A 27,788-nucleotide genomic window follows, 5' to 3' on the forward strand; every position below is an offset into this window, starting at 1 on the left:
GGCCGAGAGCTGTGTGTCAAGGTGCAGTTTTTAAAACCCGTCCAGATCTCGAGCCCGGGTGCGGGAAGAATTTAGTGCCCGGGTGTGCGCATCTGCCACGAGCGACGTGATCCCCGGAGATGAGGGGAAGAGAGGAGCAAAACCCTCTCCGAGACACGTGGGGCTAGCCCAATCCAACTATTTGAGGATTTGGCTTTTCTTCACACGATGTCCGGTTACCGCCCCCCTTAGGGATTGCGGTTGTGCATTGCGAATGATCAGAAAAGACCCCAAGTACAAATGTGTTCCCAGGGCAGGCACAGATCCCCCACCCGTAAACAGATCTCGGTAAATCTTTTGTGTCCCATCCACACCAGCACCAAGCAGGGAAGCTTTGCCTTGATAAACAGACTTTAATATTCAGGATCTGCAGGAAGCTCACAGCTAGTTCCGTTGTGTTGCAAAGTAGCCTGGAGAGGGCAGCTCTGCCAATGTGGAGTGGAGTGCGGGCGCCACACCCCCTAATCGCCAAAGAGTCTCTGCACACAAGAGCTCTCCAAGAATGCCTGGCTTCAGCTGGAGGGCCTAGAGTGGGTCTTCTCAGTCATTCTGAGGTTATCTTTGGCTTCCCCAGGCACAGAAGTGCACATAAGCGGCCATCATCATCAGGACTCAGCAAAAATAAAGTCCAGGTGTCCCCAGTTCCCATTAGGATACTCTGTGCTTCTGGGGTGACACTCCTTGAGGGAGGTTAATAACTTGGCAGAGGGGACATGGCTGCTGAGGGTTCATTACATATGCTGAAGCCATACAGTGGTGGCTGGGCGAGGGTGGGAGCAGTGGAATATCCATAGGGGAAGATGGCAGGGTCTGGGCTTGCTGTCAGCATCAGCTGCGAGCCTGCAGAAGAAGCCAGAGTGAGCAGTGCTCCCATCTCTGAGTGGCCAGAGACCTAAGGAGACTGAAGTAATGGAGATAAGGTGCCTGGGGCAGGGCTATGGTGGCAGCAGAGAGGCTAGCCAGGGTAGAGGGTAAGCTAGTCCCAAAATGGGACACTTACTTAGCTCAACCAGCTGGGTCTCACTTATGCCCATCAAAATCTAGGAAAAAATCAGATTTACATTAATGGAGATGGGTACAGTGACCCTGAGGAAGACACAGTTGGTGGGGGACTTTGAAAGAGGTTCATGTGTTATGGGCTCACACCCTCAGGCCTGTGTTAGTCCTGCAGAAGCACTCCAGGAGCCAACAGCCTTTGTGCAGTGACACAATCAGTGTGCTCAACAACCAGTCCATCCAGGCAGGTCCTAAAGAGCTAAGTCAACAATGGCTTTGCAGCCCAGGGTCTAGGCACAGTAGCTCAAAACAGCAGCTAGAAGCTGGGCAGTTGCCAGGCACAAGCAGACAGGGACACCCCTACCTTCTGGTGCCCTCAGAGAAGTAAGGGTAGTAGCTGTCCCTCTCCAACACTCCTGGATACACTGACCTCCACACACAACAGCCAACTGCAGTACTCCTGTACTGCCTCCCTCAATGTATTCCCACCCCTATCTGAAGCCCAGTCAGGGAAAAGCAGTATGAACTGCTCCCTATACCAACCCCTCCCCTCCCCTCCTAAAGGAACAGAGACTACAGGCTTAGTGAGCAACACCTACCAAACAGGAGAGGGGTGGGATGCTCCTCTTGATGGTGCAGGCTCTCCAAGGTATATAGTCTGTCCACCTGCAAAGAGGTAAAAGTGAATATCCACTTGCAGGCCAAATGCAGTCTTGGGTCTCTAAGTAAATGGGGGCTGGGAGATAAGCACACAGCCTTCAGGAGAGTTAGCGCTGAGGATGTTTATTCCAAGTGCATGCTGAGCACATTACTCTGTGACCATTATTACTCTGTTTCACACAGTGAAGACTTCTGTAACCTGGTGGAGATGGGATGCCCAGAGGGGCCCTGGTGAAGCCCTGTCACTGTTCCAGCATGGTGTTTTCCAAATGGATACTTGTCCTGTATCCATAGACAGCAAGCCGCAAATGCCTGCCAAGTCCTCCTCTGGACAAAGGGACACTCCCAAGATAAAGCAACACTTCCTGTGTCTAGCCAGTTCAGGTTGCTCAGCACTTCTAAGGAGACCATGTCATCTGATACACGAGCCACTCCACCTGGCAAGGAGGTCACATGACCTGAGCTGTAAGTGATGACGTCTGAGGACAAGCTAACTCCTGCTCTTTGAGGCTTCACCAGGCACCGCTCCATGTAGTGCTCACAGATGGGCAGAGACTCAGATGGTAAGTGAACAGAATGAGAGCTATGTCGCACACAGCACTGTGCTACAAACAGGTACCCCAACAAGAAAGATCAGGTCCAGGCACTGCTGCCAGCCCCATGTGCTCCTGTCTCCTTTCTTTGGGTCCCGTCCTTTCTGTGTTCAGCTGACACCTAGGGCTATCTGAGCCGGGCCAACATCCTCCACTGAGAAAGTTTGTTAGGGGGGTAGTCTCAGAGGGCTGGGCCTTAACTTCCCAGATGAGTCGAAAGGCCCTGGGCTTTCTCTAATAAGGGGGCTGAGTGCAGTTTGTCTGTGGAAGACACTCTACCTTACAGGCTACTGTCCTCATTTCTAAGTTGGCAGGCTCCTCCTCCTCATGGCACGGTGTTAGCTGAGTCAGTCAGCCCATACCCCACCATTCAAGAAACCCCCCTTCTAGAACTAGAGCAGGTACCTGGGGTCAGGGGACAGTGTCTTTTTAGCAGGATGGGAGGTACAGCTCAGGCCCACTGTCTCACCCTAGGTTAGCAAAGTGATTACAATGTTGACCAAGATGACCGTGGCTGCCATGATTCACCATGAAGAGGAAGTGTATTTCTCCAAGTCTTTGTGGGAGAGTGTCTAATTCCTGCAGCAATGACAGTCTGAGTGAGCCTAGTTCCTCATACTTTAACCCATGGGCTTTTCTCCAGAAAGAGTAAAGCCAAATTCATACTCCTTTCCATGGGATCCAGGCAGGCTAGTTTCAGGTGAAGACAACTGAGAGATGGGAAGAGCAGCCTGGTGGGTCAAGTGGCTTCCACAGCCAAAACTCTGGCACAAATACCTCCTATAGGGAGCTGCTGTCCATTGCAATTAAGGAACCAGGAGCCCTTATAAATTCACCCAACCTGTGTTTGCTGGCAGTAGGGGGCTCAGGCCATAAAGCCAGGGCTGACCCTTCCTGATCCCTGATATCCATGAGGCCTCATTCAGATGTGCACTCTGGCAGTCCCTCCTCTCCTGCAGCACGGTGGTGGCGGCTTGAACAGCCCCTGGGGTTGTGCTTGCCAGCGGCTAGATGGTTTCCAGGAGGCTCTGCAGTCTGAAGCCAGAACCTCCCCACCACTTCCTCTTTCTTCCCTAACCCCAACTAACCCTGGGAAGGGATCTCCTTGCACTCCAACCAATGACAGAAGCCTCAGCCTGGCGGGTGTTTTCTTTAAGCACTGTCAGGCCTCTAGACTTGAAGGAGGTGAGGTATGTTACTCCAGTTTAAAATATAAACAAAGGGGCCCTTCCTGGTGGCACAGCGGGTTAAAGCACTGCACTGAGAATCTAAAGCCGCTTCCGCATGAGTTCAATTCCCGCCTGCCCCGGAGGTGACCACATGGCGTGGCAGACCTCTCCTGACCCGCCCGCTGCTCCCCTCAGCAGTGTACTTCATTGATCTGCCTGTTCTGTTCCTCACTCTGTCTCTGGTGAAGCCTCTCACCACCCCTGAGCCTCTGGCCTGTACCCCAGTTCTGTATGCACAAATAAATATTTAAAAAAAATATATAAACAAAGGAGAAAATGTTAAGGGTAATTATGGGTTGGATGGGCAAGTAGATGCTACTTAGTGACTTCCCCACAGAATTAAGAAACAGATGCCACTGGTTTCTGGACAGTTGCAAACTAGACCCAGACGGGGACTCAAAAGACATTGACACAGAGTTTTAAAATCAGATACTGCTACTTCATCAGACTCCTATACCTTCAAGCAAAGCTAGAGCAAAGCCCTAGGGACAAGTAACAGAAATAATGCACTCAGACACAAGTACGGCCTCTGGAGACTGGGCTGAGGAGACATGGGCTGTTGTCTCACTGCTACCCCAAGAAGCCCTGGGCCATCATTGCGCACAGCATTATGACCCTGGCAGTGAAAGGGAGAGCCACTTTAGGGGGAGTACCCACTCCACCCAGAGCTCCCCATGAAGATTTCCTAGATATTAATGATGGGAAAGAAACACTTGAGTATGAAGACAAGAGGTCACTGGTAGGCAGCTAGGGCTGGCGAACTAGGCTAGCCCCCAGTGGACCCACCAAGGGCCTCTGCAAGCTATGCCAGAGCCTCCAGCTGTCCACGTGGTGTTTAGGGAGCCACAGCAGAGCGATACTTACTTTGCCAAGGTACTCCCTCATCACCTGGATGAAGTAGGGCATGGCCAGGTCCACCACGTTGTGTTTCCAGGCCAGCTCCAGCACCACATCTGGGGGAAGCAGGTCGTAGCAGTTGACAAGAGAAGCCGCAAAGCACTCCCGTTTGCCCTCCTTTAGGAACCACTGCAGCAGCTCTTCCACCAGTGTGGTGTCTCGTGACTCCGCAGCATGCTGCATGGCGTCCTGCAGTCAAGGCAGATGCACAGCTTTGCTCATCCTGCCTCATGCCACATGAGGCTTTCTGAACCAGAAGAGTGAGGGGACAGCGCCAGGCCCTGTGAAGGCTCCTTCCTTGCCCACAGAGGAGCCCCTATGCCTTGGTTAGCCTCTGGTAGGGTGCGGAACCTCGAGGAGGGCTGTGGTGAGCACCGAGTATGGCTCAGGCAGACCTGCTCAGTGCTGAGAGGTAGAACTCACAGGAGCAAGCACTCTAGGAGAGAGGGGGAGAGTGGAAGGAGAGGGCTGAGAGAGTACGAGAATATGTATATATGTGTGTGTCTGTGTAGGGCTGAAGGGAATGGGGAATGGAAACTGCCAGTGGTACTTACTGGGAAGGACACATTCACAATGATTATGCCATAGCTATTGCTCAAGAAATAGTGATTAACCTTTTCTTCCTCACATACAAAAATCCCTTGTCACCATTTCAGCCCTCACCTGGTCTTGTCTTCACACCTTCCCACCGCACCCTAAGGCTACTCTTCATGCTCTGCTAGTCTTGGCATTCCTCAACTCTCCTCAGCAGTTCCTGGCCTCTTGTACCCACTTAGTGTCCCCTTTGCTCAGGTAGCTCTCCAGGCAGAGTGTGCACCATGCCCATGGTGACCCTCATGGCTGTCCACCCACCTCAGCAGTCTGGAAAGCGCCTTTCTTATTGGTCATGACTGTGTAGGTGCACAGATGGCTGCTCACTTGCTCCAGCGGCCCTTGCATCATGACTGAAGTCCAGGGACTCCCACCCTGGAAGCCTCTGCATCCCTGACCTCACATGGCCCTATTGACATGTGTGTGGAAAGTAGGGTTCTGTGTATCGGGGGCTTTTTAGTGCCACCCTAGCCTCCACCTTCTGTATCTAACATCACATCCTCCAGGTGTGACAACTAAATGTCCTCTAGGGGTCAGTCACCCCAATAGAGAACCACTGTGCTGGCAAGGATGCCACCACTTTCTGCCAATGTCTTGTCCTTTCAGGTTCTCCTCCTGGAACGTGTCACTGATAAGACTCCCTAGCTGGGTAAGGATGGGTGCCCCCCCACCCCCCGCAGTGTTCATGGCACCATCTGCATGCACTGCCTGAGTAGACAGAGCCATGCCACTTTGTCTTGGACTATTGCAGAGGAGGACACCCAGTCAAGGGTGGTACCCTCAGGTGTGTCTGAGCCCCACTGTCAAACCTGGGCTCAGCAACGAAAGCACCCTCTGGTGTGGTTTTAGAGCTTCTGTAGAGCTCCCTCTATGGGGGCTGTCAGCACCTTGGGAAGGACCATGAGGCTATATGTCATAAATAGTTCAGACCTGGAGGGGATAACTTGGGGTGAAACACAAATGATCCTAATGATCCTCATGTCAGCCCATGTGCCATGAGAGGCGCCCAAGCTGGGCAGAGGGTGGCAGCTGTGTCCTGGAGAGTTATTCAGGAATCCCAAGGAATAATACTATCAGGTCAAGCCTGTAGTGTGTAGAAGGGTTCTGGGGTTTCCCAGCGCACAGAACTCTTGAAATCACCTCAGTGGCATAGCACATCGCAAGGGTGCACTTGTGCAGCTGTCCTTTACCACACCCAGGAGCCGTTGAGGACAAGCAGAGTGACAGCAGTGCCTTCGGGGTCTGGGGTCTTCCCAGGTGGCCCATCTTGAGCAGCAGAAGCCCAGACTTGGATTTGGACATGAGGGTAGTGCTGAGCCACCGCTCAGTGGCAGAAACAAGTATCTTGAATGTGATTTTAATTTAGATTTTTCTGTTCCTCCAGTCTTGATGTAGTAGCCAGAGAACACTGTTACTGTGTTTATGGAGAGTGAAACTCACAAATAATTACTGGAAAAAGAATTTTGTGAGAGTAAGTCTTTCAATCCAAATAATTTTTAAGGGGCTCTATGTTAACAATGAAAGATGTTCTAGATTGCTTCCAACTCTTAACCAATGTTCTCAAAATACTCTCCTTACTCAGCCTCCCTCTCCCAGCATAAGGACCACGGACCTTCTGCCCTAAGCATAGGGCGCCTGTGGGCAGTGGGAGGAGGCCAGGGCCAGCCCCGCCGCTCTGCGCTCACCTTGTAGAGGTGGTCCTTCTTGCAGAGCTCCACACTCTGGGCCCACCGCTTGTTGCTCTTGTACAGATAAGCAGCAATGCGTCTGAACTCTATCAGCTGGTGCTTCTCCAATCGCTGGGCCAGGGCAATGTTGTCAAAGTTGTTGTAGGCATCAATAGATGCCCTCAAACCCTAGGTGGACATGCCTTTCTGTGAGCGGAAGACACAGCAGAATATACACCTGGGAATTACCCAGGGTCAGATGCTGCTGCTATAACCTCAAAAAGGAGGCCCTTGCCTATCTCCACAGGGTGTCCCATCTCCCCAGTACAAGGGAAGCCCACAGAGAATACACTGGGCAGTGTGGAGAGGCACCTCAGGTCCTGCACACCCAAGGCTGGCTGCACGGGACTCTGGGCACTAGAGGCGCTGCCACTGCCTTGACAGTGCCCCCTCCCCACACCCACCTGGTAATCCTCCTCTTCTGTCAGCAGGTGGTTGAGTGCCTCGTTCACATCCTTCTTGTTGTGATTCTGGACTGACTGCAGGTAAGGCTTTACCAGGGGCAATTGGCCTACCTGAGGAATTGGGAAAATGGTCAGGGCACTCAAGACAAATCGTCATGAAACCACGTTGCTAGGAGCCTCTGGACGCACTGTGGGGTCAGTGAGGTCTCCTTCCCCACACGTAGAGCAGTAGGCCCTGTGCACACCCACACATAAAGGGCTCAATAGACACCAATTTCATCTATGAACACTCCAGCTGGAGTGCAAAGCTGTATTTCAAGCCAAATAAGTTTAATACATTTAATCTTTAAATAGGCTAGGAGTTAATTAAAAAACCCATTTATTAAGATATCATTCAGATGGCCTTGACCCAATACATTCTTCTGTGGCTCTAGGGTTCTGACTAACTCACCTTTGAAAAGAAGCCAACAGTCCGGGTATGGTCCAGTCGGGGCGTCAGCACAAGCAGCAGGTCATTGATGAGCAGAGGTTTGTAATCCAGATAGAACTGCAGGGCTTTGTAACAGAGCTCCACGTTGGCCACCTATGCATGGGGCAGAGCTGGGGGTCAGCCCGTGCCTCTCCTTGGGGGCCTGGTTGCTGGCCACAGATGCTGCACATTGTGCCTCCTCTGTCTTTGTTCAAATGTACTTTATAGTGAACCCCATCAAGACCACCATTTATAAGATAGCACCTCTCCTCATATGCCCCCTTTCTAATTTCCATTTCCTTTTTCTTCTCAGAAACTGGCATCTGATAACCTAAGAGTCAGGCTTTTGTCAAAAGCCTCACCCCAGCATCCAACTCCATATCTGATATGGGGTCAATGCTCAGTCAGTATCTGCTGAATAAATGAAGGAACAAGATGAAAAAACCCAAACAAAAAACCATGGTTTCATTTAAGCAAGATTATTCCCCCAGCCCCTCCTGGGAGCTCAGCCTAAGCTGTAAGCAAGTCGGGAATGCTGTATCCCCACTGCTCTTACTGGGGTGCTCACATGGCGCCTCCCTGTTTGGCAGAGGAAGGCTGGGCCACTCCTGGCTGACCATAAGCCCCAGGGAAAGTTTCAGAGCCTGTCTCGTGGTCACCTTAACTTGTCTCCCTGGCTTAATAGTACCACTCAATAGTTTTCTGCCTGTAGTCTGTATTCAGAAGAGCAAGGCAGCTGCTGCCCTCCAGAAGGACATGTGCCAGGTGTGAGTGTCTGGAGGTCCATGGTACAAGCAGGGCACAGGCAACACTGGAGCCATGCTGAATGGAGAGTGGGCATAGAGCACACACCCAGCCATACTGGGTTCAGATGGGCAGCTGCGGTCTGGTCTGTAGACCAAGGAGTGGAGAAAGAGGGCCAACCACGGTCCTATCTGGTACTGAAAGCATGACCTTCTCTCTGTTCCCAGATTGATGAATGCCCTTCTCATGCCACGACACTCACTGTCACCACAGATTCTGATCCAAAAGGGTCATGGGGTCCCCAGTTCTCTGAGGGGAATGGTGACCCTTCCTAGTAGGCATATTTACCATGAGACCTCTATAGAACCTTCTAGGCCAATCCTTATACATAGTGCTATCAGGCCTAGGTCAGGTGAGGGGGCTACAGGTCTCAGGTCACACTAGATATCTAGCAAGCAAAAAGAGCATCAGAATGTAACGGAGGTTTGAGAGGTACACATGGGCACCGGAGTTGGAGTTCACTTGCTGTGGCATGCTGCCTCCTGTGAGCTCCCCTGGCAGAAGCCATGTCAACAAAACTTGCAGGATGACAGAGGATGGCATGAAAGGACAGCCCTACCTTGCTGAGGCTCTTCACGTGAACCTCTGTATACAGGAGTTGGTAGAGGTGGTGGACTGGCTACTCCCTTGAGCACACAGGACAATGTGCTTGCCCTGCCTTCTGAACAGGTCCATGAGGCCTGCACTAAACACAGTCAGAGTGTCCCATGTGCCCCTGGGTTGACTTAAGGCAGAGTTTGATTTGCTACCTCCCCCCTGCCACCCAATGTGGTAGCCTTGAGGCTGTAAAAGTGTGGGTCTGCCACCATTTTTGTTGCCTGCAGTTCTGTATTCCTACATAAGGTAAGAACTTCCTGGTCAATTAGTCACAGGACCCAAACCTTACCAGGTACCTTTTAAATCAAAGAGCAGAAAGCCGGATCACCCTGGGAAGGCTATGCAGCATGAGTATGACTGGGAATGCCTGGAGGTGCTGAAGACCAATGTCTGACAAGACCCCAGAAGCTGATCAGTGGAGCACCTTGGTGATAAGATTACAACCATGGTCAGGGACCTGGGGTATGCTTTTGATTACAAAACTTGGTCATCAAACAGATAAGAATTATCTGGTCAGTGACTCATGTTCCCCCAAAGCCCTAGATAACACATTTTTTAGTTTCACCCATCTTTTTCTTCTTGTCCTTCTACCCCATGCAACTGATGCTATATAATTATTCTGTCAAATAATTGGTCAGGATCTTGCTTACTCAAGCAGCACCCTGCACTGTTCAGCCTGCTCCATGATTCCCGTTTATCAGTATGGTGCTGTCAATGCGACAATAAAAGAGTGGGTCTATCACTCTGGGTGTGTGAGTCCGTGGACAGATGTGTTGGGCTGAATTGCTGCTCCAAGGTACCTGGAGGCCTTAGAATGCAGTGGTTTCCCTATGCTCTGAAGGCAACACCCACCGCTCTCTTCTGGAGAACACTGCTGTGTTCTCTGGTACATGCCAGAATGGAACCACCATCAGGCCCACACCCACCTGCATAATGGGTAAGTACAGGCACTGCTGCACCCCTGACACACATAACATGTACCTCATCATCAATGAGACCCAGACCAAAGACAGGGCAGCAACCCTGTTTTTTGGAAGAGAAAGTTGATGCTCAAAGATCCTGCTTGTAAGAAACACTGCCCATATGCCCAGCACCTGCCACTGATGACTTGGCAGGAAAGAAACATTAGTTCTACCTTACTGATTCGGTGATTGCAGACACGGAGCTCAAAGGGATGAGACAGCAAATACCTGAGCCCCATATGAATGTGTTGTCTCAACAAGGCCCCTGACTGGCCCTCCACTGCATAGCCCAGTGTTTTGGGGATCCCAAAGACCCTCCTCTTGGGTTACAGAGTATGGCCACACCAACAAGTGCCCTCCCACTGTGACAAGGGAATCCCCGCCCCAATTGCAAGTGTGAGCTGACAGCAGTCTGTCTTGCACTGGCAGGGAGGCAGAGGCATTGCATCATACCAGGAACAGGACTCGGCCATCAGCCCTGCTGATGTTCAGGTGACACAAACTCTGTGCTGACTTCCACCTTTCTTCAGAACCTGCTGACCTTGACCACTACCAAGGTGACAGTATGTGGATTATGGAACACATATCACCTGGACAACTATGATGCCCTAGACACCACTAATTAACAAAAAGTACCACCAGCTCCATCATGACATATCTTCAATTTTAGAATGCACACTGGAGGTAAAGGTTGAAAAAAGCACATCTAGAATTGCTCAGGTGTGGTTTTCTAGCAACTTTTTCCAGTGTGCCTGGGCATGGATATGTGTGATGTGCCTACCCTTCCACCAGCAAGCTGCTCAGGGTAGGACTCGTGTCAGAGCACCCTGACTTTACACATCACTGTGCCAGTGGGAACATGACCTCAGCATCCAGTGAGGGTGAAGGCTGAGACTTGGCTGGGTACCCACCCACCTCAGTGGGGTATGCGGCACAGAAGGCATGAGAAGTGGCAGCTCAACCTCCCTAATCTAGATGGAGAGACCAGGCCCTCACCCTGGGAATAGCAGACAGAATGGTAACTTTCACTGGCAGGTAGCAACGACACAGAACAGAGGGTCAATTATTTTTACCCAAAGCCACAGGGACATAGCAAGGACACTCCATGTAAAAGGACAGGAACTGAGGACAGAGCGCTAATTCCTTCCCTTTCTACTGCACACGCAGAGCTCACAGGGAAGGAGTAGCCTGGAGGCCATGTCATTCAGAGGTAGTAACACAGCTGAGCAAAAGGCCCACTTGGAGCTTGCTTCCACACCTGACACCTCTGACACTTTTTGGTGGCTGGTGGAACAGCTTGGGATTCTGGGCTTGCCCACAGAGTTTACAGGAGGAAGAGATTATAGGGAAGGGTGGATGCTCTGGGTCTAGCAGTCCTGGGCTAATACCTCTACCCAGTGGGCATCTACTGCCCATATCAGGTGCCTGCCTCCTGTAGGGTTGGAAGGTTCAGAGGGAGACATGAAGAAAAGAATGCGAGATAGTTGTAATTCTGAAAAATACAGCAGGAAATAGAAGTAGATATGGTTTGGGGGCTGAGAGGACCAAGCTAACAGTGCAGAAGGAAGAGCAAACACCAAGATTCAGCTATGTAGGGCCCAGGATGCATAAGCAAGGCTGGAGAGTGAGATTCTGGGAAGCCAGAAAAGAATGCAGGGCACCACTACATACTGGCCTTGCCTGGCTACGAGATCCTAGGCAAATCACTACCCTTTCAAATTGCCACATGTGCTCTTTGTTAAGAGCAAACCCCTACCACTGCACAGAGGATGGTGGTGAGTCACAAGGGAGAAGGCACAGGGGAGTAGAGTCTCAGCATGCATCCCATCTGCCCCCCAGGAAAAGGCCAACAGAGGCAGGCAGGAACCCACCATGCCACACTCTTACTTTGACAATGATGTCCTTGAACTGCCCTTCTCTCCAGGCATCTGTAGGGTGATGGATCACAGTGAGAACAGCGTTGTCATACTCTTCATACTTGTCATAGAGGAATACCATCTCTGCCCAGAGGTGTGCCTGTTCTGCAGCTCTTAGTACCTGATGGGATGATCCCTAAGTGTCAGGCTAGTGCCACAAGGGCACACAGCAGCCAAACCTCTAGGAGGGTCAGGTTACCTTTGGGATGTTGACACGAGACCAGAAGAGCTCCAGGTGCTCCGCCATCTTCTGAGGCTTAAATTTGGAGTAGAGAATGGCCAACTCTGTGAACATGCCCATGTGGGCCCGCTCCATGCCCAGGGCTGCCTCCAGGAGGGATATCAGCTCCTCAAAGTAGCCACGGTCCTGGCAAACCAATAGCATGCTTAGGGCGGGGCAAACGGACACCTGACCAAAGCCACACTATGGCAGAGTCTACCCCAAAGGGTGTGGCAGGCTGCCAAGATCAAATGGTCCTCAGGAGGAAACCTGTGACTGGGTCCTGTCACACATGGCCCCATGTTACTTAGCCATATCACTGCAGTCAAGTTAAATAAGTATGCACTAGTATTTCTGTTTTATGAAAAGAAAAATGATTAAAAAAAGAAAAGACAGGAGTGGGGGAAGTGTCTGAAGATTATTAGCAGCAATTTCTCTTTCTGTCTCGCTCCTCTGGGACCCTGAATCTAGCAAGGCTTCATCTCTATTTGGACCCCACCCACTGTTCCCCATTGCTGTCTGACTGATCCCTGCACCATTCTCCTCCTATCAGATTCTGTTAGAACCACACACCTAACACGAGGCCAGTTCTGAGTCCTAGCCTGACTCCCCTCTTGTCACCTGCCCTGGGTACAGCCTCTCTTAACCCTGATGGCCTTCCTTCATGTAATGATGAGCAGCTTCCCAAGTCCAGCTCCAGAGGGCTATTTCACACCTCTGCACATTGCCTGACTTTATTTCAGCAGATAACCTTGGTCCTGGATCAGTGAGAAAAAGAAGCTGTTAGTAGAAAACTTGCCCACCTGCTGCCAGCATCTGCCCCTGCTCAGAGCACACTGGCTGAGCCACCGCCTCCTGGCTCAGGCCACTGTGCTGGCAGGTCCCTTCTTTCTCTCTTGGCATCAACATCCCTCTCTACAATTCACCTTCAGCAAACATCCTGCTTTTTCTCTGGGTCTGAAATGTCCTTTCTTGATCTGGTGTCCCCTTACCAGCTACTAATATTGCTACTCCTCTTTTCATCAAAAGTGCTACTTTCGGGCCCTCCCCAGTGGCGCAACGGGTTAGGATGCAGCACTGCAAGCTAGCTGCAGCTCCTTCAGTGCTAGTTTGATCCCCAGCCCTGGAGGTGACCCACATGGTGTGGCAGACCTCTCCTGACCCACCTGCTGCTCCCCTCAGCAGTATACTTCGTCGATCTGCCTGTCCTGCTCCCTACTCTGTGTCTGGTGAATTCTTTCACCACCCCAGCACCTCTGGCCTGTACCTCAGTTCTGTGTGCATAAACAAATAAATCTTTAAAAAAAAAAGTGCTACTCTCACTCCTTTTCAAGTTTTGCAAGCCCACCAGTCAGGTTGTCTTGCCCCAGACTATCACTCCCAGTTTTCCTACCAAGTAGTAGGACCCCACTCAGCTGACCATCTGCTCATCACCCTCTTTGGCGTCAGTTCCCTACCTCAATTCAGGCTAGAGGCCTGGGGCTTCTGGTCTGGCATCTTCCTGGATAGCTACATTCACCAGTCTCCTTTGTTTATCTACAATATATTTATGTTAAGAACTCCCATTTCTTTTTCTCACTAGGTTTTTTCACTGGACAACAGAACCTACTTCCCACTATCTACCAGATGCCTCTATACGGACATCCAATTGGCACTTCAAATGCAGCACATCCAAAATTTAATTCCTGTTCCATCCCTTAATGCAGTCTTTGCCTTTAGTCTCCCCTACCCCTGTGCTTCTAGTTGTACCCTACTTCTGGCTGTTCAAAGCCGAGGTAAGCAGAGTCTTTTCTTAACTTTTCTCTCACCTCACCTGCAATTGACTAGCAAATCAACTGGCTGCACACTTAAAGCACACCTGAACCCTGATTACTTTCTCTCCCCTTACCCAGAAAACTAGCACCTATCTGCCACCTGCCCCTTCACTCACTCGCTCCCACGATGTCTGTTCTCAGCGCTCAAATCAGAATGGTCTCTTCACCCTTCAGATTCCTTGTTTCATTGACATCCATCCCAGTCATTCATGGTGGCCTGTGGTCTCCCCCACCCCTTGGGCTCTTCCTTGAATACATGGAAACTTCTGCCTCCAGAGTCTGCCCTGGCTGTTGACCTTCCCTCAAAAATCTCTACAAACAGACCCCTTCTTTTCCCCAAATGTTGCAATTTTTTGTATTAAAGGTTTATTTATTTATGCATACAGAGCTGGGGTACAGGCCAGAGGTGCAGGAGTGGTGAGAGGATTCATCAGAGTCAGAATGGGGAGAAGAAAAGGCAGATTGATGAAGAACACTGCAAAGGGGAGTGGCGGGAGAGACAGGAGAGGTCTGCCACATCATGTAGATCACCTCGGGGTCAGGGATTGAACTCCACTAAAGTGGCCTTGGCCAGCTTCGTAGTGCTGTGTTTTAACACGTTGCACCACCAGGGAGGGTCAATTTCTTTCTTTTTTACAATTTATTTACTTATGCATACAGAACTGGGTACAGGCCAGAGGTGCAGGGGCAGTTACAGGATTCACCAGAGACAGAGTGGGGAGCAGCACAGGCAGATTGGCAAAGTACTCTGTTGAGGGGACCAGTGGGTGAGAGAGGAGAGGTCTGTGGCACCATGTGGGTCAGCTCCCTGGCCAGGGATTCAACTCAAACTGAAGAGGCTGTGGCTAGCTTCATACTGCTGTGCTTTAACCTGTTGTGCCACCAATGTTGCACTTTCAATTAGTGCTACCTTGACAACCTTTGTGATGCTCCATTCAAGGACTCCTGCCCTACTCTAAGTCATGTAACACATTTGCTATAACCCATCACCTTCAAACATGGTTATTGCCTGTTAACCTCACTGAATATAAATTCAAATGAAAAGGAGTTTTTCAGTTTTGCCCAATTGATGGAGGAAGGAATGCAGGGGAGGCATCACAAGACTGAGTCACACAAAGGGGACAGATAGAAGGGGCTAGGGGCTAGTGCAGCAACAGACACAGCCATAACATCAAGGCCAACCCTGTCCAGGATGCCCCAGGATGCCTGAATATCTGCAGGAGGTCCCAGCAGATAACAGACTGTTGGGGGCTGTGTCTGAAGCTCAAATCCAAAAGGTGAAAGATAAGGACCTGGAGATGAATGTCATCAGAAATCTTTTCAGATTCTATTCAAAGTCAACAAACCTAGCTCACAGGGAGTGAGCCCCTCCCAGAGAGAGGCTGTCTATATCAGGGCAGTCTCTCCACCAGCTCGGGGCAGCCATTCCTCTGCCCACCTGTGACTATGCAGGTGCTTCTTTCCACCCACTCTCTCTCTCTGCAGGGCAGCAGTGTCCTGCCTGCCGGTGACCTGTACCATGCTGGGTCTCCTCTGCACTGACCTCCCTCAGTGGAGGCCACTCTCCTAGAACCACCCACCTACAACCATGAAGGTCTCTTTCCCTGCAAACCTGTCCCTTTCAAGGCAGCTCTTTCTGCCCACTTGTGTCTATGCAAGTGTCTTTTCTCTCCTGTTTCTTTCTAATAAACTTTACTCTTTAAAAATCTAATCGAGTCTCTGCCTCATGGAGAATTTCGCTGCGTGCCACTGAAAGGGGAGCTCTGGCGAAACCTTTTCCAGAGGAACCCAAGGACACCGAACTCCCTGATACCTATCTATCAGTGACTCAAAAGACAACACCACACTGATACAATTTCCTAGAATTATGCCTAGTACATAATTGGTGCTCAAACATTTAATGAACAAATTAAGTATTCTGTCAGTCTTCAGATAACTTTATTATTGATACTTTCCCTGCTTACATTATAATTCCTTTCTCAAAGTTCTGTGGAATAGGAAAGTATGTACCACTGAAATGTCTTCAAGCCTAGCATGATATTTTGGACCTCAGTGGTGCCCACATTCATGGGCTCACAAGGCCCTCCAAGCCCAGCTTAAGCCTTTCAGGCTATAATCCCCTCAATGAGTGGGGTGGGGCTGCAGCCTGAATTCTGTGTAACCAGTAACACTGTTGAGCAAAGTCCAACCCTTATTCTATCCTGACTGACCCACATGGTGAGACCACAATGGCTGGAGGATGTCTATGCCCACAGGTCCAGGCCCAGGACAAAAGGATGCCCATCTATCAGTGTGACTCATCAGCAGAGTGTAACCACAATCCCAACACAGAGAGCCCCACCCTTCCAAAGGTCTCCCTGGGAACCCCCTGCTGGATTTCTGTATTTTTTTTTTGTCTCCACAGTATTCAATAATCATGCCTTCCATGGTCCACACACCCTAGTGATCCAAGATATAGGACTAACCCAGTGTTCATACCAAGTTATGCAAGGATTGTTCCCATACTACAAGACATGGGCTGAATTTCTGAAAATCCAAGAACACAAGGGAAGGGAGAACCTGGCCAGCAAAGAGGCTCAACACATCAACACACCAATAGGGTTTAATCTGTAGACAAATTTTCTCCATGTGAAAGGACTTTCCTATAGAAAATGCTTTATATGTACTTACCTGCAGATGTTTCACTGCAATCATCACAAAGTAAGGGAGCAACCATGCCTTTACTTTGTAGCACTTAGATGTCACTCATCTTCATTGCAAGTAGAGATCATTTCTGATCAGAGACTGTTACCTGGTAATAGTGTATCAGTTCCTCCAGCTCATCTGCGTGAATGACAACATGAAGACCACATGTTTGTGCAAAGTGAAACTCCTGCCCGTCCACACAGGCAAAGCACACCTAGGGAAGAGGAGATCAGACAGCATGAGTGGCATCAGGACAAGGCCGAGAACCACACAGCTGGCTACCACGAATGCAGCTGCACATGCAGATGCCAGGCAGTCGGACTTTTTAGGCTGTATCTGAGCAAGCATGTGTCTGTATCGTAAGATAGATGAGACAGGAGTTAAAAAATACTGACATTTCTAATCTGTAAGCTGAGGGGGAGTTTGACACTGGAGAGAAGAGAGTATATGCATTCTAGATGACAGGAAAGTGATGCTGGAAATTGAGATTTGGGGTCTGAAAATGAAACTGCAAGGCTGGGGAGGCAAAATGTCATGGTTGGTGGGTTCTTGCCCATGTGCAATTGCGGGACTGGACTCAGGCTGAGGGTTCAACAAGAACAGCAGGGTCTAGTTACAAAGTGTGGGGAGGGGAGAGAAAGAGGAAAGAGTTAGAAGTAGGGATAGAGGCACTAGTAATGGTCAGGAATTGGTTTGAAGCAGAGCTCAGGCCAGAAGGACTTGAAGGTCAAGGTCTTGAAGGTTGGAGTTCTCTGTGAAGTTCTTTCCAGAGATAGCATCACAGCAGCCAGTAACAGCAATATGAAGGTTGCACTGGACAACAATGTCAGCACCACAGGCAGCAGCACCAGGTGGCAGTACCAGATGTGTCAGTGGCAGGGACCAGTGTCACAGTGCTCAGAGATACTAGCACCAAGACAACAGCAATCAGTTATTTCAGGGAACCCAGTACTGGGCGATGTCGAAGGCAAAGTCAGTGGTCAGGTCTGTGAAGGAACAGTGTCGGAGACAGGGACAATGTTACTTCCTATTAAGGTCTTCCCAGGAGAGAGTCTGGGTGACTCTGACTGACTCCCTTGAAGCTGGCTGGAGCTTTTAGGGTGCTGCCTTGATTGGGCCATTGTAGTTGATAGGTACCTAGGGGAGCGCTAATCAGACCGATCCATTTACTGGTCCAATCTCAGCTGTTTGACTGATGCCAGCTGAACTACACCAGTGTGTCCAACCTTCCAACCTGACTGATACTGAGATTGGGCTTCAAAATGGAGTACTAGGAGTGCCTCTGTCATTGGTGTAAGCTCGAACCTGATTAGCAACAGGAGCGCCAATCAGATAGCTCCATTTTCAATCCCTTACTGGTCTCAGGGGCTCCTCTGACAAAAGCAGTTTAATAAAAACACAAGAATCTGTGCATATTTTATATCAGTGCTATTTACATGGGAGGCATTTACTTCAATAATTATATTTTAAACTATACTTCTGTTTTATGCACCATACAGTGCATACCTGATGATAACAAATGGAGAAAATTCTGCCTAGAAGGACCCAGCAGAGGCCTCAAGTTATACTTCTTTTGATCACCCCACAAGCAGTGTTGCCTTCTTGATGGCTTCCTTGTCATCTATCTCCAAATCATAGCATGTAGTTTCATGTACATTAGGCAGAAAACAAAAGTAATCACAGAACCCAGAGATAACAAATTGTCACCTTGAGATTTAGCCTATGCACACTTTCTGTATGTGACATTCATACCAGTACCCCATTACAGTGTTCAGAGTTCACACAGAGAAAATGGAATAATACTGGGCATTCTATTTATGATATATCTTACAGAATACTGAAAACATCCTTTATTGTAATTCTGTCCACTTTAAGCAGCAGGGTAGAGTTGTAATATATATACTATTTAACTAATGCTTTGATATTGAGCATTTAGGTTTAGTTATACAAACTTTTCTTACTTATGATGATTCTTACTTTATCAGAGGGCTTCAAGACAAAGTACCAAGTTGCCATAAAAGGACAGTAACATCAGTTTATGCTGATGATGCTACTAACAGGTGATATGATTAAAAATATTTTATTATGATATTACTTACAATACTGATAATTTCATGTTATTAAAGTAAGTTCTGGGAGTTGACTGCTTTCCCAGGGCCTCTACTCCAACTAAACTTGCTCTGGGATGGTCCTTTGAGCCACCCAGAGGATTCAGCACCCTGCTTGGATAATGCAGGCATTGATACACATCCCATGTGGCACAAGAGTATGGAATGCAGAAGAAAGGAGGGGCAATAAGACCTGTTGACCAGTATTCTCCTAGAGACTTTCTGTACTTACCTCCTTCCAGGTTTGTGTGCTGTTTGTCTTGTGGCTACTGTCCACAGCTGCCTGATAGTCACCGAGGTGGACCAGGGTAGAAGCCAGACAGGCAAAGTTAGAAACACTGCTGTATAGTAGCTTGGCAGCCTCATACATTCCCTCCTTGTAGCAGCGGTCTCCAACCTATGAACAATGGGTATTCATAGGTTGACAGATGTTCCTCTATGGGTAGCTTCCCCAGCCCTGCTGAAGTTCTAAGTGATAGGATATTTCCGTTTCTAGAGATTTGTCTTTTCCTGATCATACAGAAACCAGGGCTGCTGCAGAACTCCAGAAGGATGAAGAACATCCCCAGCACCTGCCCCAGCCCCCTAGAACCTGCTTCTGTATATGCTGGTATTATCTCCCCCCAGTGTGTCTGGTAGGCCTGGTGGCAAGGTGTGCTCTTTGCTGTTTCCAGATCAATCTTCTCCCCACTGGAAACTGCTAACTGGGGGTCTCATGTCAGGGACCAACCATCATTTCTCATTCTGCTGCCACCCACAGATCTTCCTAATTCCTTGAAAGCTTTAGCTTTCTCTGACTTTCTGTTCTCTGAGGATCTATCTTCTCTGGCCCTCCACCTCCCCTGCACCTTTACCTCCAGTGTAACCTGCATTCTAAAGACTGCCACATTTATGATTCCAGTCTAGCATTCTCAAAAACCTAACTCCAGAATCTAGCTGAATAGACCTTCTTAGACACTCAGTAGAACTCAAATTTATTCAAAAGTGAGTGCTGATTTCCCAAGGTAGGCTTCACACACTACCACTGCATTACTAAGCACTAGTCCATCTGTCCATAAGGACTATCCCACACTCGGTTGTGTGAAGGGGCATGGAGTTTTCTCACACATTAATTTTCTGATTCTAAAGGTAATTTTGAAAGTGATAGCCACTGACTAAAAACAGAACAGAGTTGTTCACTGTTTCCATGAGGTTCTTTTCTAGACATATTTATTACACTCTACACTACAGTTATCATTCTGCTTGAATTCAGACTTCCATCTAAGTTTTTTCTATCACAAGCAAGGCTCTCAACACTTGTAATAGCTATGTTACATTCTATGAGTATTGTTTAAGTACTCTTTTTTTTTGATGGATATTGACTTTCCATTTTTATTAGCATAAACCATCTGCAATGATTAAATATTTATGTGTAAAACTATCTGGGCTTTTTTACTTTCTGGGGATGGATGCTTCTATTTAGACTCACAATGTTCATAAGTAAATATAAAATTAAAAATTTTTATGCATTAGATAAAGAGTTATTTTCCTCTATGTTTTCTTACAAGGCTTATTATATACTTTAAAATGCCTTCCTGGCAGCTCTGCCTGCCTGCTTGCACCTATGCAAGAGTCTTTTCCTCTCCTGTCTCTTTCTACTAAACTTACTCTTTAAAAAGAAAAAAAAAATGCCTTCCTCACATAATCAAATAAATATTAAAAATTTTTCATTAAAAACTACTCTCATCTGGGGCCCTCAAGCTGGCCTCAGCTGCCTCAGTGTGAGTTTGATCCACACCTTGGAGGTGACCCACATGGCGTGACAGACCTCTCCTGACCTGCCTGCTGCTCCCCCCTGCAGTGTACTTTGTCAGTCTGCCTGTTCTGCTCCCCACTCTGTCTCTGGAGAAGCCTCTCATGGCCTCTGCACCTCTGGCTTGTACCCGAGTTCTGCTTGCATAAATAAATAAATCTTAAAAAAAAAAATACTCTCATTGGCCCTCCCTGGTGGCGCAGCAGGTTAAAGCACTGCACTGAGAAGCTAAAGCCACTTCCGCATGAGTTCGATTCCTGCCTGCCCCGGAGGTGACCACATGGCGAGGCAGACCTCTCCTGACCTGCCCGCTGCTCCCTTCAGCAGTATACTTTGTTGATCTGCCTGTTCTGCTCCCCGCTCTGTCTCTGGTGAATCCTCTCACCCTCCGCATCTCTGGCCTGTACCCCAGTTCTGTATGAATAAATAAATAATTCTTAAAAAAAATACTCTCATCTTTTACCTTTGTTCTTTTATTATCTAGAATTAAATTTTGGTGGCAGAATGAGGAACTTTTAGTCCCTTTCAAAGTAAGTTCCAATAATTAATCAGAACTTACTTTGAAAAAAATTTTTACAGTTCACATCTGTGTTTTCAATGAACTATGTTTCTTTCATGAAAAGAGCATGTACAGTTACTGTAGTGGTAGACTATATTTCATTACTCTTCCTTGCTCATCAATTTTTCTAAAAGTAACATTAAAAATTTTTTAAAAAAAGGTTTATTTATGCATACAAGAAGTGGGGTACAGGCCAGAGGTGCAGAGGTGGGGTGAGAGATTTCACCATAGAAAGTGGGGAGCAGTGGGTAGGTCAGGAGTGGCCTGCCACGCCATGTGGGTCACCTGCCTGGCCGGGGATTGAACTCATGCTGTAGTGGCTGCAATCCCTTCATAGTGCTGTGCTTTAACCCACCAGGGAGGGCCCTCTAAAAGTAACATTTTAGCTTCATAGCAGACTTTACAATTTTTTTACATCTTTCTTTTATTTAATGATTTTTGGCAAGTTCATTTAAACATTTAGCCTTATTCCTACTTGAAAAGGAACTCCCCTCACCAGTGCTGTGTGATAACTGCACTGCAGGCATAATGCATGCATGCACAGGATTGTGTTGCTGACACTTGAGAAAGCTATTAATTTTCAACACACCTCTTTTATCTCACCAGTTATTCAGTTCACTTTGCTCTCTGGTGGTTAATAGCTAGAAAACCCACATTTTCCAGGGGTGGGGAGGGGAGCAGGGTAACATTCTGATGTACACAGCCAAGGACATATCAAGATTTGCAGAGCTTTCAGTTATGTAGCAGTGACAGTTAACAAGGGGCTTCATTCACTGTATGGCTTGTTTTTCACTATCACAAATCTGTGCCATTCTAGAGAATGATCCCAGAACTATCTGCAGCAGTTCTTACCTGCTGGATGTGGGCACTGTTGGGCCCATTAATACAATCTTGTAGCTCAGAGAAGTGGCTAGTTTTAGCCAGGGCAAAAATAAGTTCAGTTTCTATATAGGATTCCTTGTACTTTTTCCTGGCCACCTGAAGGAATTTAACCAGATCTTCCCAATGGTCTAAAAAAAAGAAGAAGAAATACAGGTATCCCAGAGAAGTTAACAAGGGACTCAATTCCTCCCATTCTGACCTCCATCCCACCGAGGGCTTGGGCTCCAGATAAGGTGCAGAAGGTCTTGACTTTACCACCCAAGGAGGGCCCTATCCCAGGTGACAGAATGGGTTCCCTGTGAATGGGAACCTCCATGCAACCAGAGTGCTCATTCCTGCCACTGGCGAGGGTGGCACCAACTGAAAAGACAGAAGAAACTTTGCATGTAATTCTCTGACCTTAACATTATTTGATAATGATATTCATTGTGCTTAAACTATTTAATCTTATAAAAGAGAGTAACAATCAACTGAAGAATTAGTGTCATTAACAGAATAATATTTATCCCAGACTGTTTTGGAAAACTTTCATTCTGCAGTCTCCAGTTTCTCTGGATGCCTAAACATAAAGATTTTTATGAGGGCCATACCCTGGCTTCAAACCAATAAGCAGTAAAACCCAGTAAAGAAGTGGTTCACTTACTGCTCCTGCTGGCTGCCTGAACAACTTCCAGGTACGAGGAAGTGTCATCAGCTTTGATGTAGGAGTCAATGGCTTCCTTCACCAAGTCTCTCTGGAGCTGGGCTTGGGCCAGCTGACTCCATACAGCAGGTTCATTGCATCTTTCAGAAAACTCATGGGCTCGGTCTAGGTTTCCAATGTGCTCGATCAGGACCTAGGAGTTTACAAGAGGGCTCTTATTCTCCAAAACAGTCAGTCAACTCCAGGAACAGATTCATTTTTGTCCAGTCATATTCTGTGTAAAACTGTACAACCATTTCCATTCAGTTCAAACCAATTAGGCATTATGTCTTCTTAGATAAACAAAGAACTGTTGTATAGGGAGGATGATCCCTGGTGGAGAAAAGACACTTCAACAAAGAGGCAAAGAGAAATGGAGACAGCCAGGATAAACTTTTTGGGTTAGGGGTAGGACACAGGAGTTGCTTCCTAATCTTGGGAGGACAAACAGTTTCAAAGGCACTGTTATAGGAAGTGAGATAACTTTTCCTTGTAGAAAAAAAAGGCTTACAAGACAGCCTGAAAGGAAAAGCAAGTCCATAGCCCACGTGTGAGCAAAGAGGGCTTCCAGAAAAGAGGTTTTACATGATGGTGAAAAATGGCAAAAATGGGTGGCAAGAAAGTAATGAATCTTCGTAAGAGTGTAGTTATGGTTGTATGTTCTATGGCTTATAATCAATTTGGAAATAAACCTAGAAAACACTGACAGGCGGGGAAGAAAGGGATGAGGTTAAAAGTAGGCAGGAGGGCTGGCAGAACTGACTGGGGAGTTGAAGCAGCATGGAGCTAAAGAACTGAAACAGTCATCCCAAGTGAGAGTCTCAGGATCAGACCCATAGTCACCAGGGCTGGCCCTATATTCTTTTGTCAAGTGCCCTGGCCCAGAAAAGGAAATGACTGGAAAGAGGTGGGCTGGAAGGAGTACCAGCAGAGAGAAGCCAACAATCTGGGAAGATGGATCACTGGTGAGGAACAGAGAAAGAGCACAAGAATAGAGATTCACTGGACATGTGCAGGATCTGATACGTTCACAGTAACTGTAGACAGAGCATTAGAGCTTAACATAACAGCACTTCACAATTCACCTGGACTGCTGAAACATTCACATCAAACTTGTGGAAAATGGAGAAGGCTTCCTCATACAGTGCACTGCTGATGGCAATGCTTGCAATGTCTGGGGCGTCATAGTTGTCCAGCCGGTTGATATAGTCCATTACCCGTGTGTGGTCTGCCTTGATGGCAGTCAGGATCAACAGATTCTGGAGATTCCTAAAGAGAGGTGGCTGGAGTCAAAGGAATGAAGTTTCATACAACTCTCCTTGGCCACTTTAAAAAGGTATTCAACGCACAAATTCAACTAATAAGTAGATGCAGCAGAGTCCTTATGAAGTAGGTAAGGTCTGAAGTCCTGGGGAAGAACTAGCTAAAAGAATCAATACTACCATCCCTGGAGGGCTGGTGTTACTTCCCCCTCACCCCAAATCTGCCCTATTTCAGAGAGGCCTATTCTGCAATGTGCTATCAGTGCTCTGCTGTTCTCTACAACTTCACCACATATATTGTGCCCCTAACAATACAGGTAGTTTTACATGTTTTTCATCTTCCTTTTCTTTAATCATATCAGATGCATTTTTATAACACTTACTATCTTTTGCTGTACTCAAAAATGTGGGGGTAATGAATGTAATATACTGTACTAAGAATTCTTTTCATTTTCCTTTATTGCTGTTCTCTCTTCAGGTGTAGCTCTTCAGGTGGTGGTAGTTCCCCCACCATCACAGCACCCATGAACTGTCACTGCAGTCCCTGTGCTCATCCCTCCTCTTTTTGGCCCCTTCCTTCTCTCCTCCCTTGCTGTTTGCCTCAAATTATGGTTAGCTTGCAAATTCTGTCCTTTTCCTTACTGTTTATTCAGTTTTCCTATGTTCTACCTATAAGTGAAACCATTTCCTATGCTCCACTTACAAGTGGAACCATTTTTTTCCCTTCTTACTTATTTTGCTTAGCATAATCCCAGCTCTATGTTGATGTGAAGGGCATGCCTTTATCTTTTTTTTTGATCACTGAGTACCATTCCACTGTGTATATTTACCATACCTTCTTGAGCCCTTCATCTGTTCTGGGGCACTAAGGCTGTTTCCATGTCTTAGCTATTGTAAATTGACTATATAAACATAGGAGTGTAGATTTCCTTTCAAGTCAGTGTTTTTGTGTCCTTTGGATAGATTCCTAGGAAAGGAATTGCTGGATCATAAGGCTGATCCATTTTTAGTGTTTTGTGGGTCCTCCACATAGCTTTCCATAGTGGTTTAACCAGTTTACATTCCCATCAGCAGTGTAAGACGTCCAGTATTATATTAAAAAGAAGTGGTGAGAGTTTACATCCTTGTCTTGCTCTGGATTTTTAAGGGAAGACTTGTAGTTTTTCACAAGAATCATGTTAGCTTTAAGTTTGTGATTTAGCTTTTATTCTGTTAAGGTATGTTCCTTCTATGCTGAGAATTTTGAGGGCCTTCAACATAAATGCATGCTGAACTTTATCAAGTGACTTCTCAACATCTATTGATATGATCACATGGTTTTTATTTTTCTTTTTGTTTACGTGTTGAATTATGCTCATTGATTTTCTGATGTCCTTGTGTCCCTGGAATAAATCCCACCTGGTCATGGTATATGATGTTTTTGCTGCATTGTTAGATTCAGTTTGCTATGGTCTTAAATGGAAAAACCACATGATCACCATCAAAAGATTTGGAAAAAGCATCTGATAAAATCTAATCCATTAAATGATAAAACCAATAGCAAGCTAGAAACAAATGGAAACTTCTTCAAGCTGATAAAGGACACCTACACAAAACCTACATCTAATACATCATTCGCCACGGTGAGTGCTGGATTCCTCTTCCCAGGATCAAGAATGAGACAAGGATGGTCAGCCCAATTCTGTTCAACATTGTACTGGAGGCTTTATTCAGGGCATTTAGGTAAGAAAAAGAATAAAAAGCATTTAGATTACAGGCGATTGGTAGGAAATGCCAAGGAATCTTAAAAAAAAATTCTAGAACTAACAAGTTTAGAACTAACAAAGTTGCCGAATATGAGGGCAACAAACAAAAAATTAACTGTATTTCTTACATGCTAGCAATGCACAATTATGAACCAAAAAAGGGAGCTATTTTAAATTCAAGAATATGAAATACATATAATCTTTAAAAAGTTAAATGACATATGCCAAAAACTACAAAATAATGAGAAAGTATCTAAATAAATGGAGAGAAATACTGTATTCATATATTTAACATAGTAAAGATCTCAGTTCTCATTTGATATATAAATTTCATGTAATTCCAATAATCCCAGTAATTTTATAATAGACAAACTAGTATCAGATTTTCAACAAGGTAAAGTTAGGGGGTTCCCTGGTGGCCTAGGGGTTAAAGCTCCATGCTATCACCATGATGGCCTAAGTTCCATCACCACACAGGGTGGTAGCCCACATAGCGCAGCAGACCTCTCCTGTCTTGCCTGCTGTTCCTCTTAGCAGTGTATTTCAGTATAAATCTATCTGTTCTGCTCCCCACTCTGTCGCTGGTGAATCTTCTCACCCTACCTGCACACTGGCCTACACCCAAGTTATTCTACCAAAATAATAATAATAATAATAATAATGATAAAAAGGTAAGAAGACTACTACCGGCACTGATTTTTGACAAGGATGCAAAAGCAATTAAATGGTGAAAGGATCCATTAAATAATGCTGGCACAATTCTGCATCCATAAACAACAAAAAAAAACGAACCTCAACCTAAATCTTATACCTTATTAGATTTTGAAACATAGATATAAATATAAAATGGGAAATTATAATTTTTTTTTTAAAGATTTATTTATTTATTCATACAGAACTGGGGTACAGGCCAGAGATGCGGAGGGTGAGAGGATTCACCAGGGACAGAGTGGGGAGCAGAACAGGCAGATCAACGAGGTACACTGCCGAGGGGAGCAGCGGGCGGGTCAGGAGAGGTCTGCCACGCCATGTGGTCACCTCCAGGGCAGGCGGGAATCGAACTCATGTGGAAGCGGCTTTAGATTCTCAGTGCAGTGCTTTAACCCGCTGCGCCACCAGGGAGGGCCGGAAATTATAATTTTTTAACAAAAACACAGTAGTCTTTGTGACCAGGGATTACATACAAAGTTTGAGGCTTACCACCAAAACCCATTCTACAAAAGAAAAGCTTAAGAACTGAACTTGATGAAAATGAAAAATTTTGCTCTGTGAATGATACTATTAGGGAATAAAAAAGAAGTTACATACTATGGAAAAAGGTCACAAAGCATACACACAGCAAAGAATTTGAACACCTAAACTTCAACAGTAAAAATTAAAAACCTATTTAAAAAACAGGTAAAAGATTTGAAGAAGACATGTCAGCAAAGAGGACATACAGATTGCAATTAAGCCAAGAAAAATTATTTAGCATCATTAATATTAGGAAAATGTAAATCAAAACTGTAGTGACATACCACTATTTGCTTATTAGGATGTCTAAAATTAGAAAATAAACAAGTACTGAGTGACTATATGGAGAAATTTTATTCTCCCATGTTGTTAGTAGGATTGCAAAATGATAGTCACTCTGGAAAACAACAGTTTGACAGTTTCTTAAACAGTTCAACATACAAACACTACATGACCTCATGACGGTTGGGTATGTTCAAACAAAAACTTGGACATAATTGTTTATAGCAGCTGTATCATAGACCTAATCACCCTAAATGTCCTCCAATGAATGAATGGACAAACTGTGGTACTTCATATAATAGAACACTATTCAGCAATAAAAAGGAATAAACCACTGATGTACAGAGCAATTTACATGAATCTCAAGGCATTATACTCAAAGAAAGTTGTCAACCTCAAAAGATCATATGCTCTGTGATTCCCTTTATATTCTTGAAAAAGGAAAACTGAGCAATAAAAGGATAACAGATGGTGGATGCCAGGGTTGCAGGGTTGAGGGATTCTAACTGTGCAAGGTAGTTCTCACCAGAGTTTTTTTTTTTTAAATTTATTTATTTATTCATACAGAACTGGGGTACAGGCCAGAGATGCGGAGGGTGAGAGGATTCACCAGAGACAGAGCGGGGAGCAGAACAGGCAG

At 46.7% G+C, this 27,788-nt stretch overlaps 1 protein-coding gene across 1 annotated transcript in view; it reads right to left on the reverse strand.

The window, feature by feature from the left end:
- Positions 1-834: 834 nt before the first annotated feature.
- The window catches only part of CLTCL1 (clathrin, heavy chain-like 1), a 116,544-nt gene continuing 89,590 nt past the window's right edge, over positions 835-27,788 (reverse strand). Inside the window, exons 20-33 of the mRNA XM_012734280.1 lie at positions 23,712-23,895; positions 22,588-22,780; positions 21,915-22,072; positions 18,944-19,108; positions 16,710-16,817; positions 12,084-12,251; positions 11,856-12,005; positions 7,588-7,719; positions 7,137-7,247; positions 6,691-6,861; positions 4,382-4,603; positions 1,635-1,701; positions 1,040-1,079; positions 835-879 (exon numbers count right to left, since the gene is read on the reverse strand). Of these exons, the coding sequence (XP_012589734.1) occupies positions 1,060-1,079; positions 1,635-1,701; positions 4,382-4,603; positions 6,691-6,861; positions 7,137-7,247; positions 7,588-7,719; positions 11,856-12,005; positions 12,084-12,251; positions 16,710-16,817; positions 18,944-19,108; positions 21,915-22,072; positions 22,588-22,780; positions 23,712-23,895 (1,849 nt within the window). The 3' untranslated portion in view covers positions 835-879; positions 1,040-1,059. The remainder of the gene's footprint in view (positions 880-1,039; positions 1,080-1,634; positions 1,702-4,381; positions 4,604-6,690; positions 6,862-7,136; positions 7,248-7,587; positions 7,720-11,855; positions 12,006-12,083; positions 12,252-16,709; positions 16,818-18,943; positions 19,109-21,914; positions 22,073-22,587; positions 22,781-23,711; positions 23,896-27,788) is intronic.

This window comes from Condylura cristata, unplaced genomic scaffold, assembly GCF_000260355.1.
Source record: "Condylura cristata isolate star-nosed mole 26May11 unplaced genomic scaffold, ConCri1.0 scaffold00051, whole genome shotgun sequence".
In the NCBI taxonomy this organism is placed as follows: domain Eukaryota; kingdom Metazoa; phylum Chordata; class Mammalia; order Eulipotyphla; family Talpidae; genus Condylura; species Condylura cristata.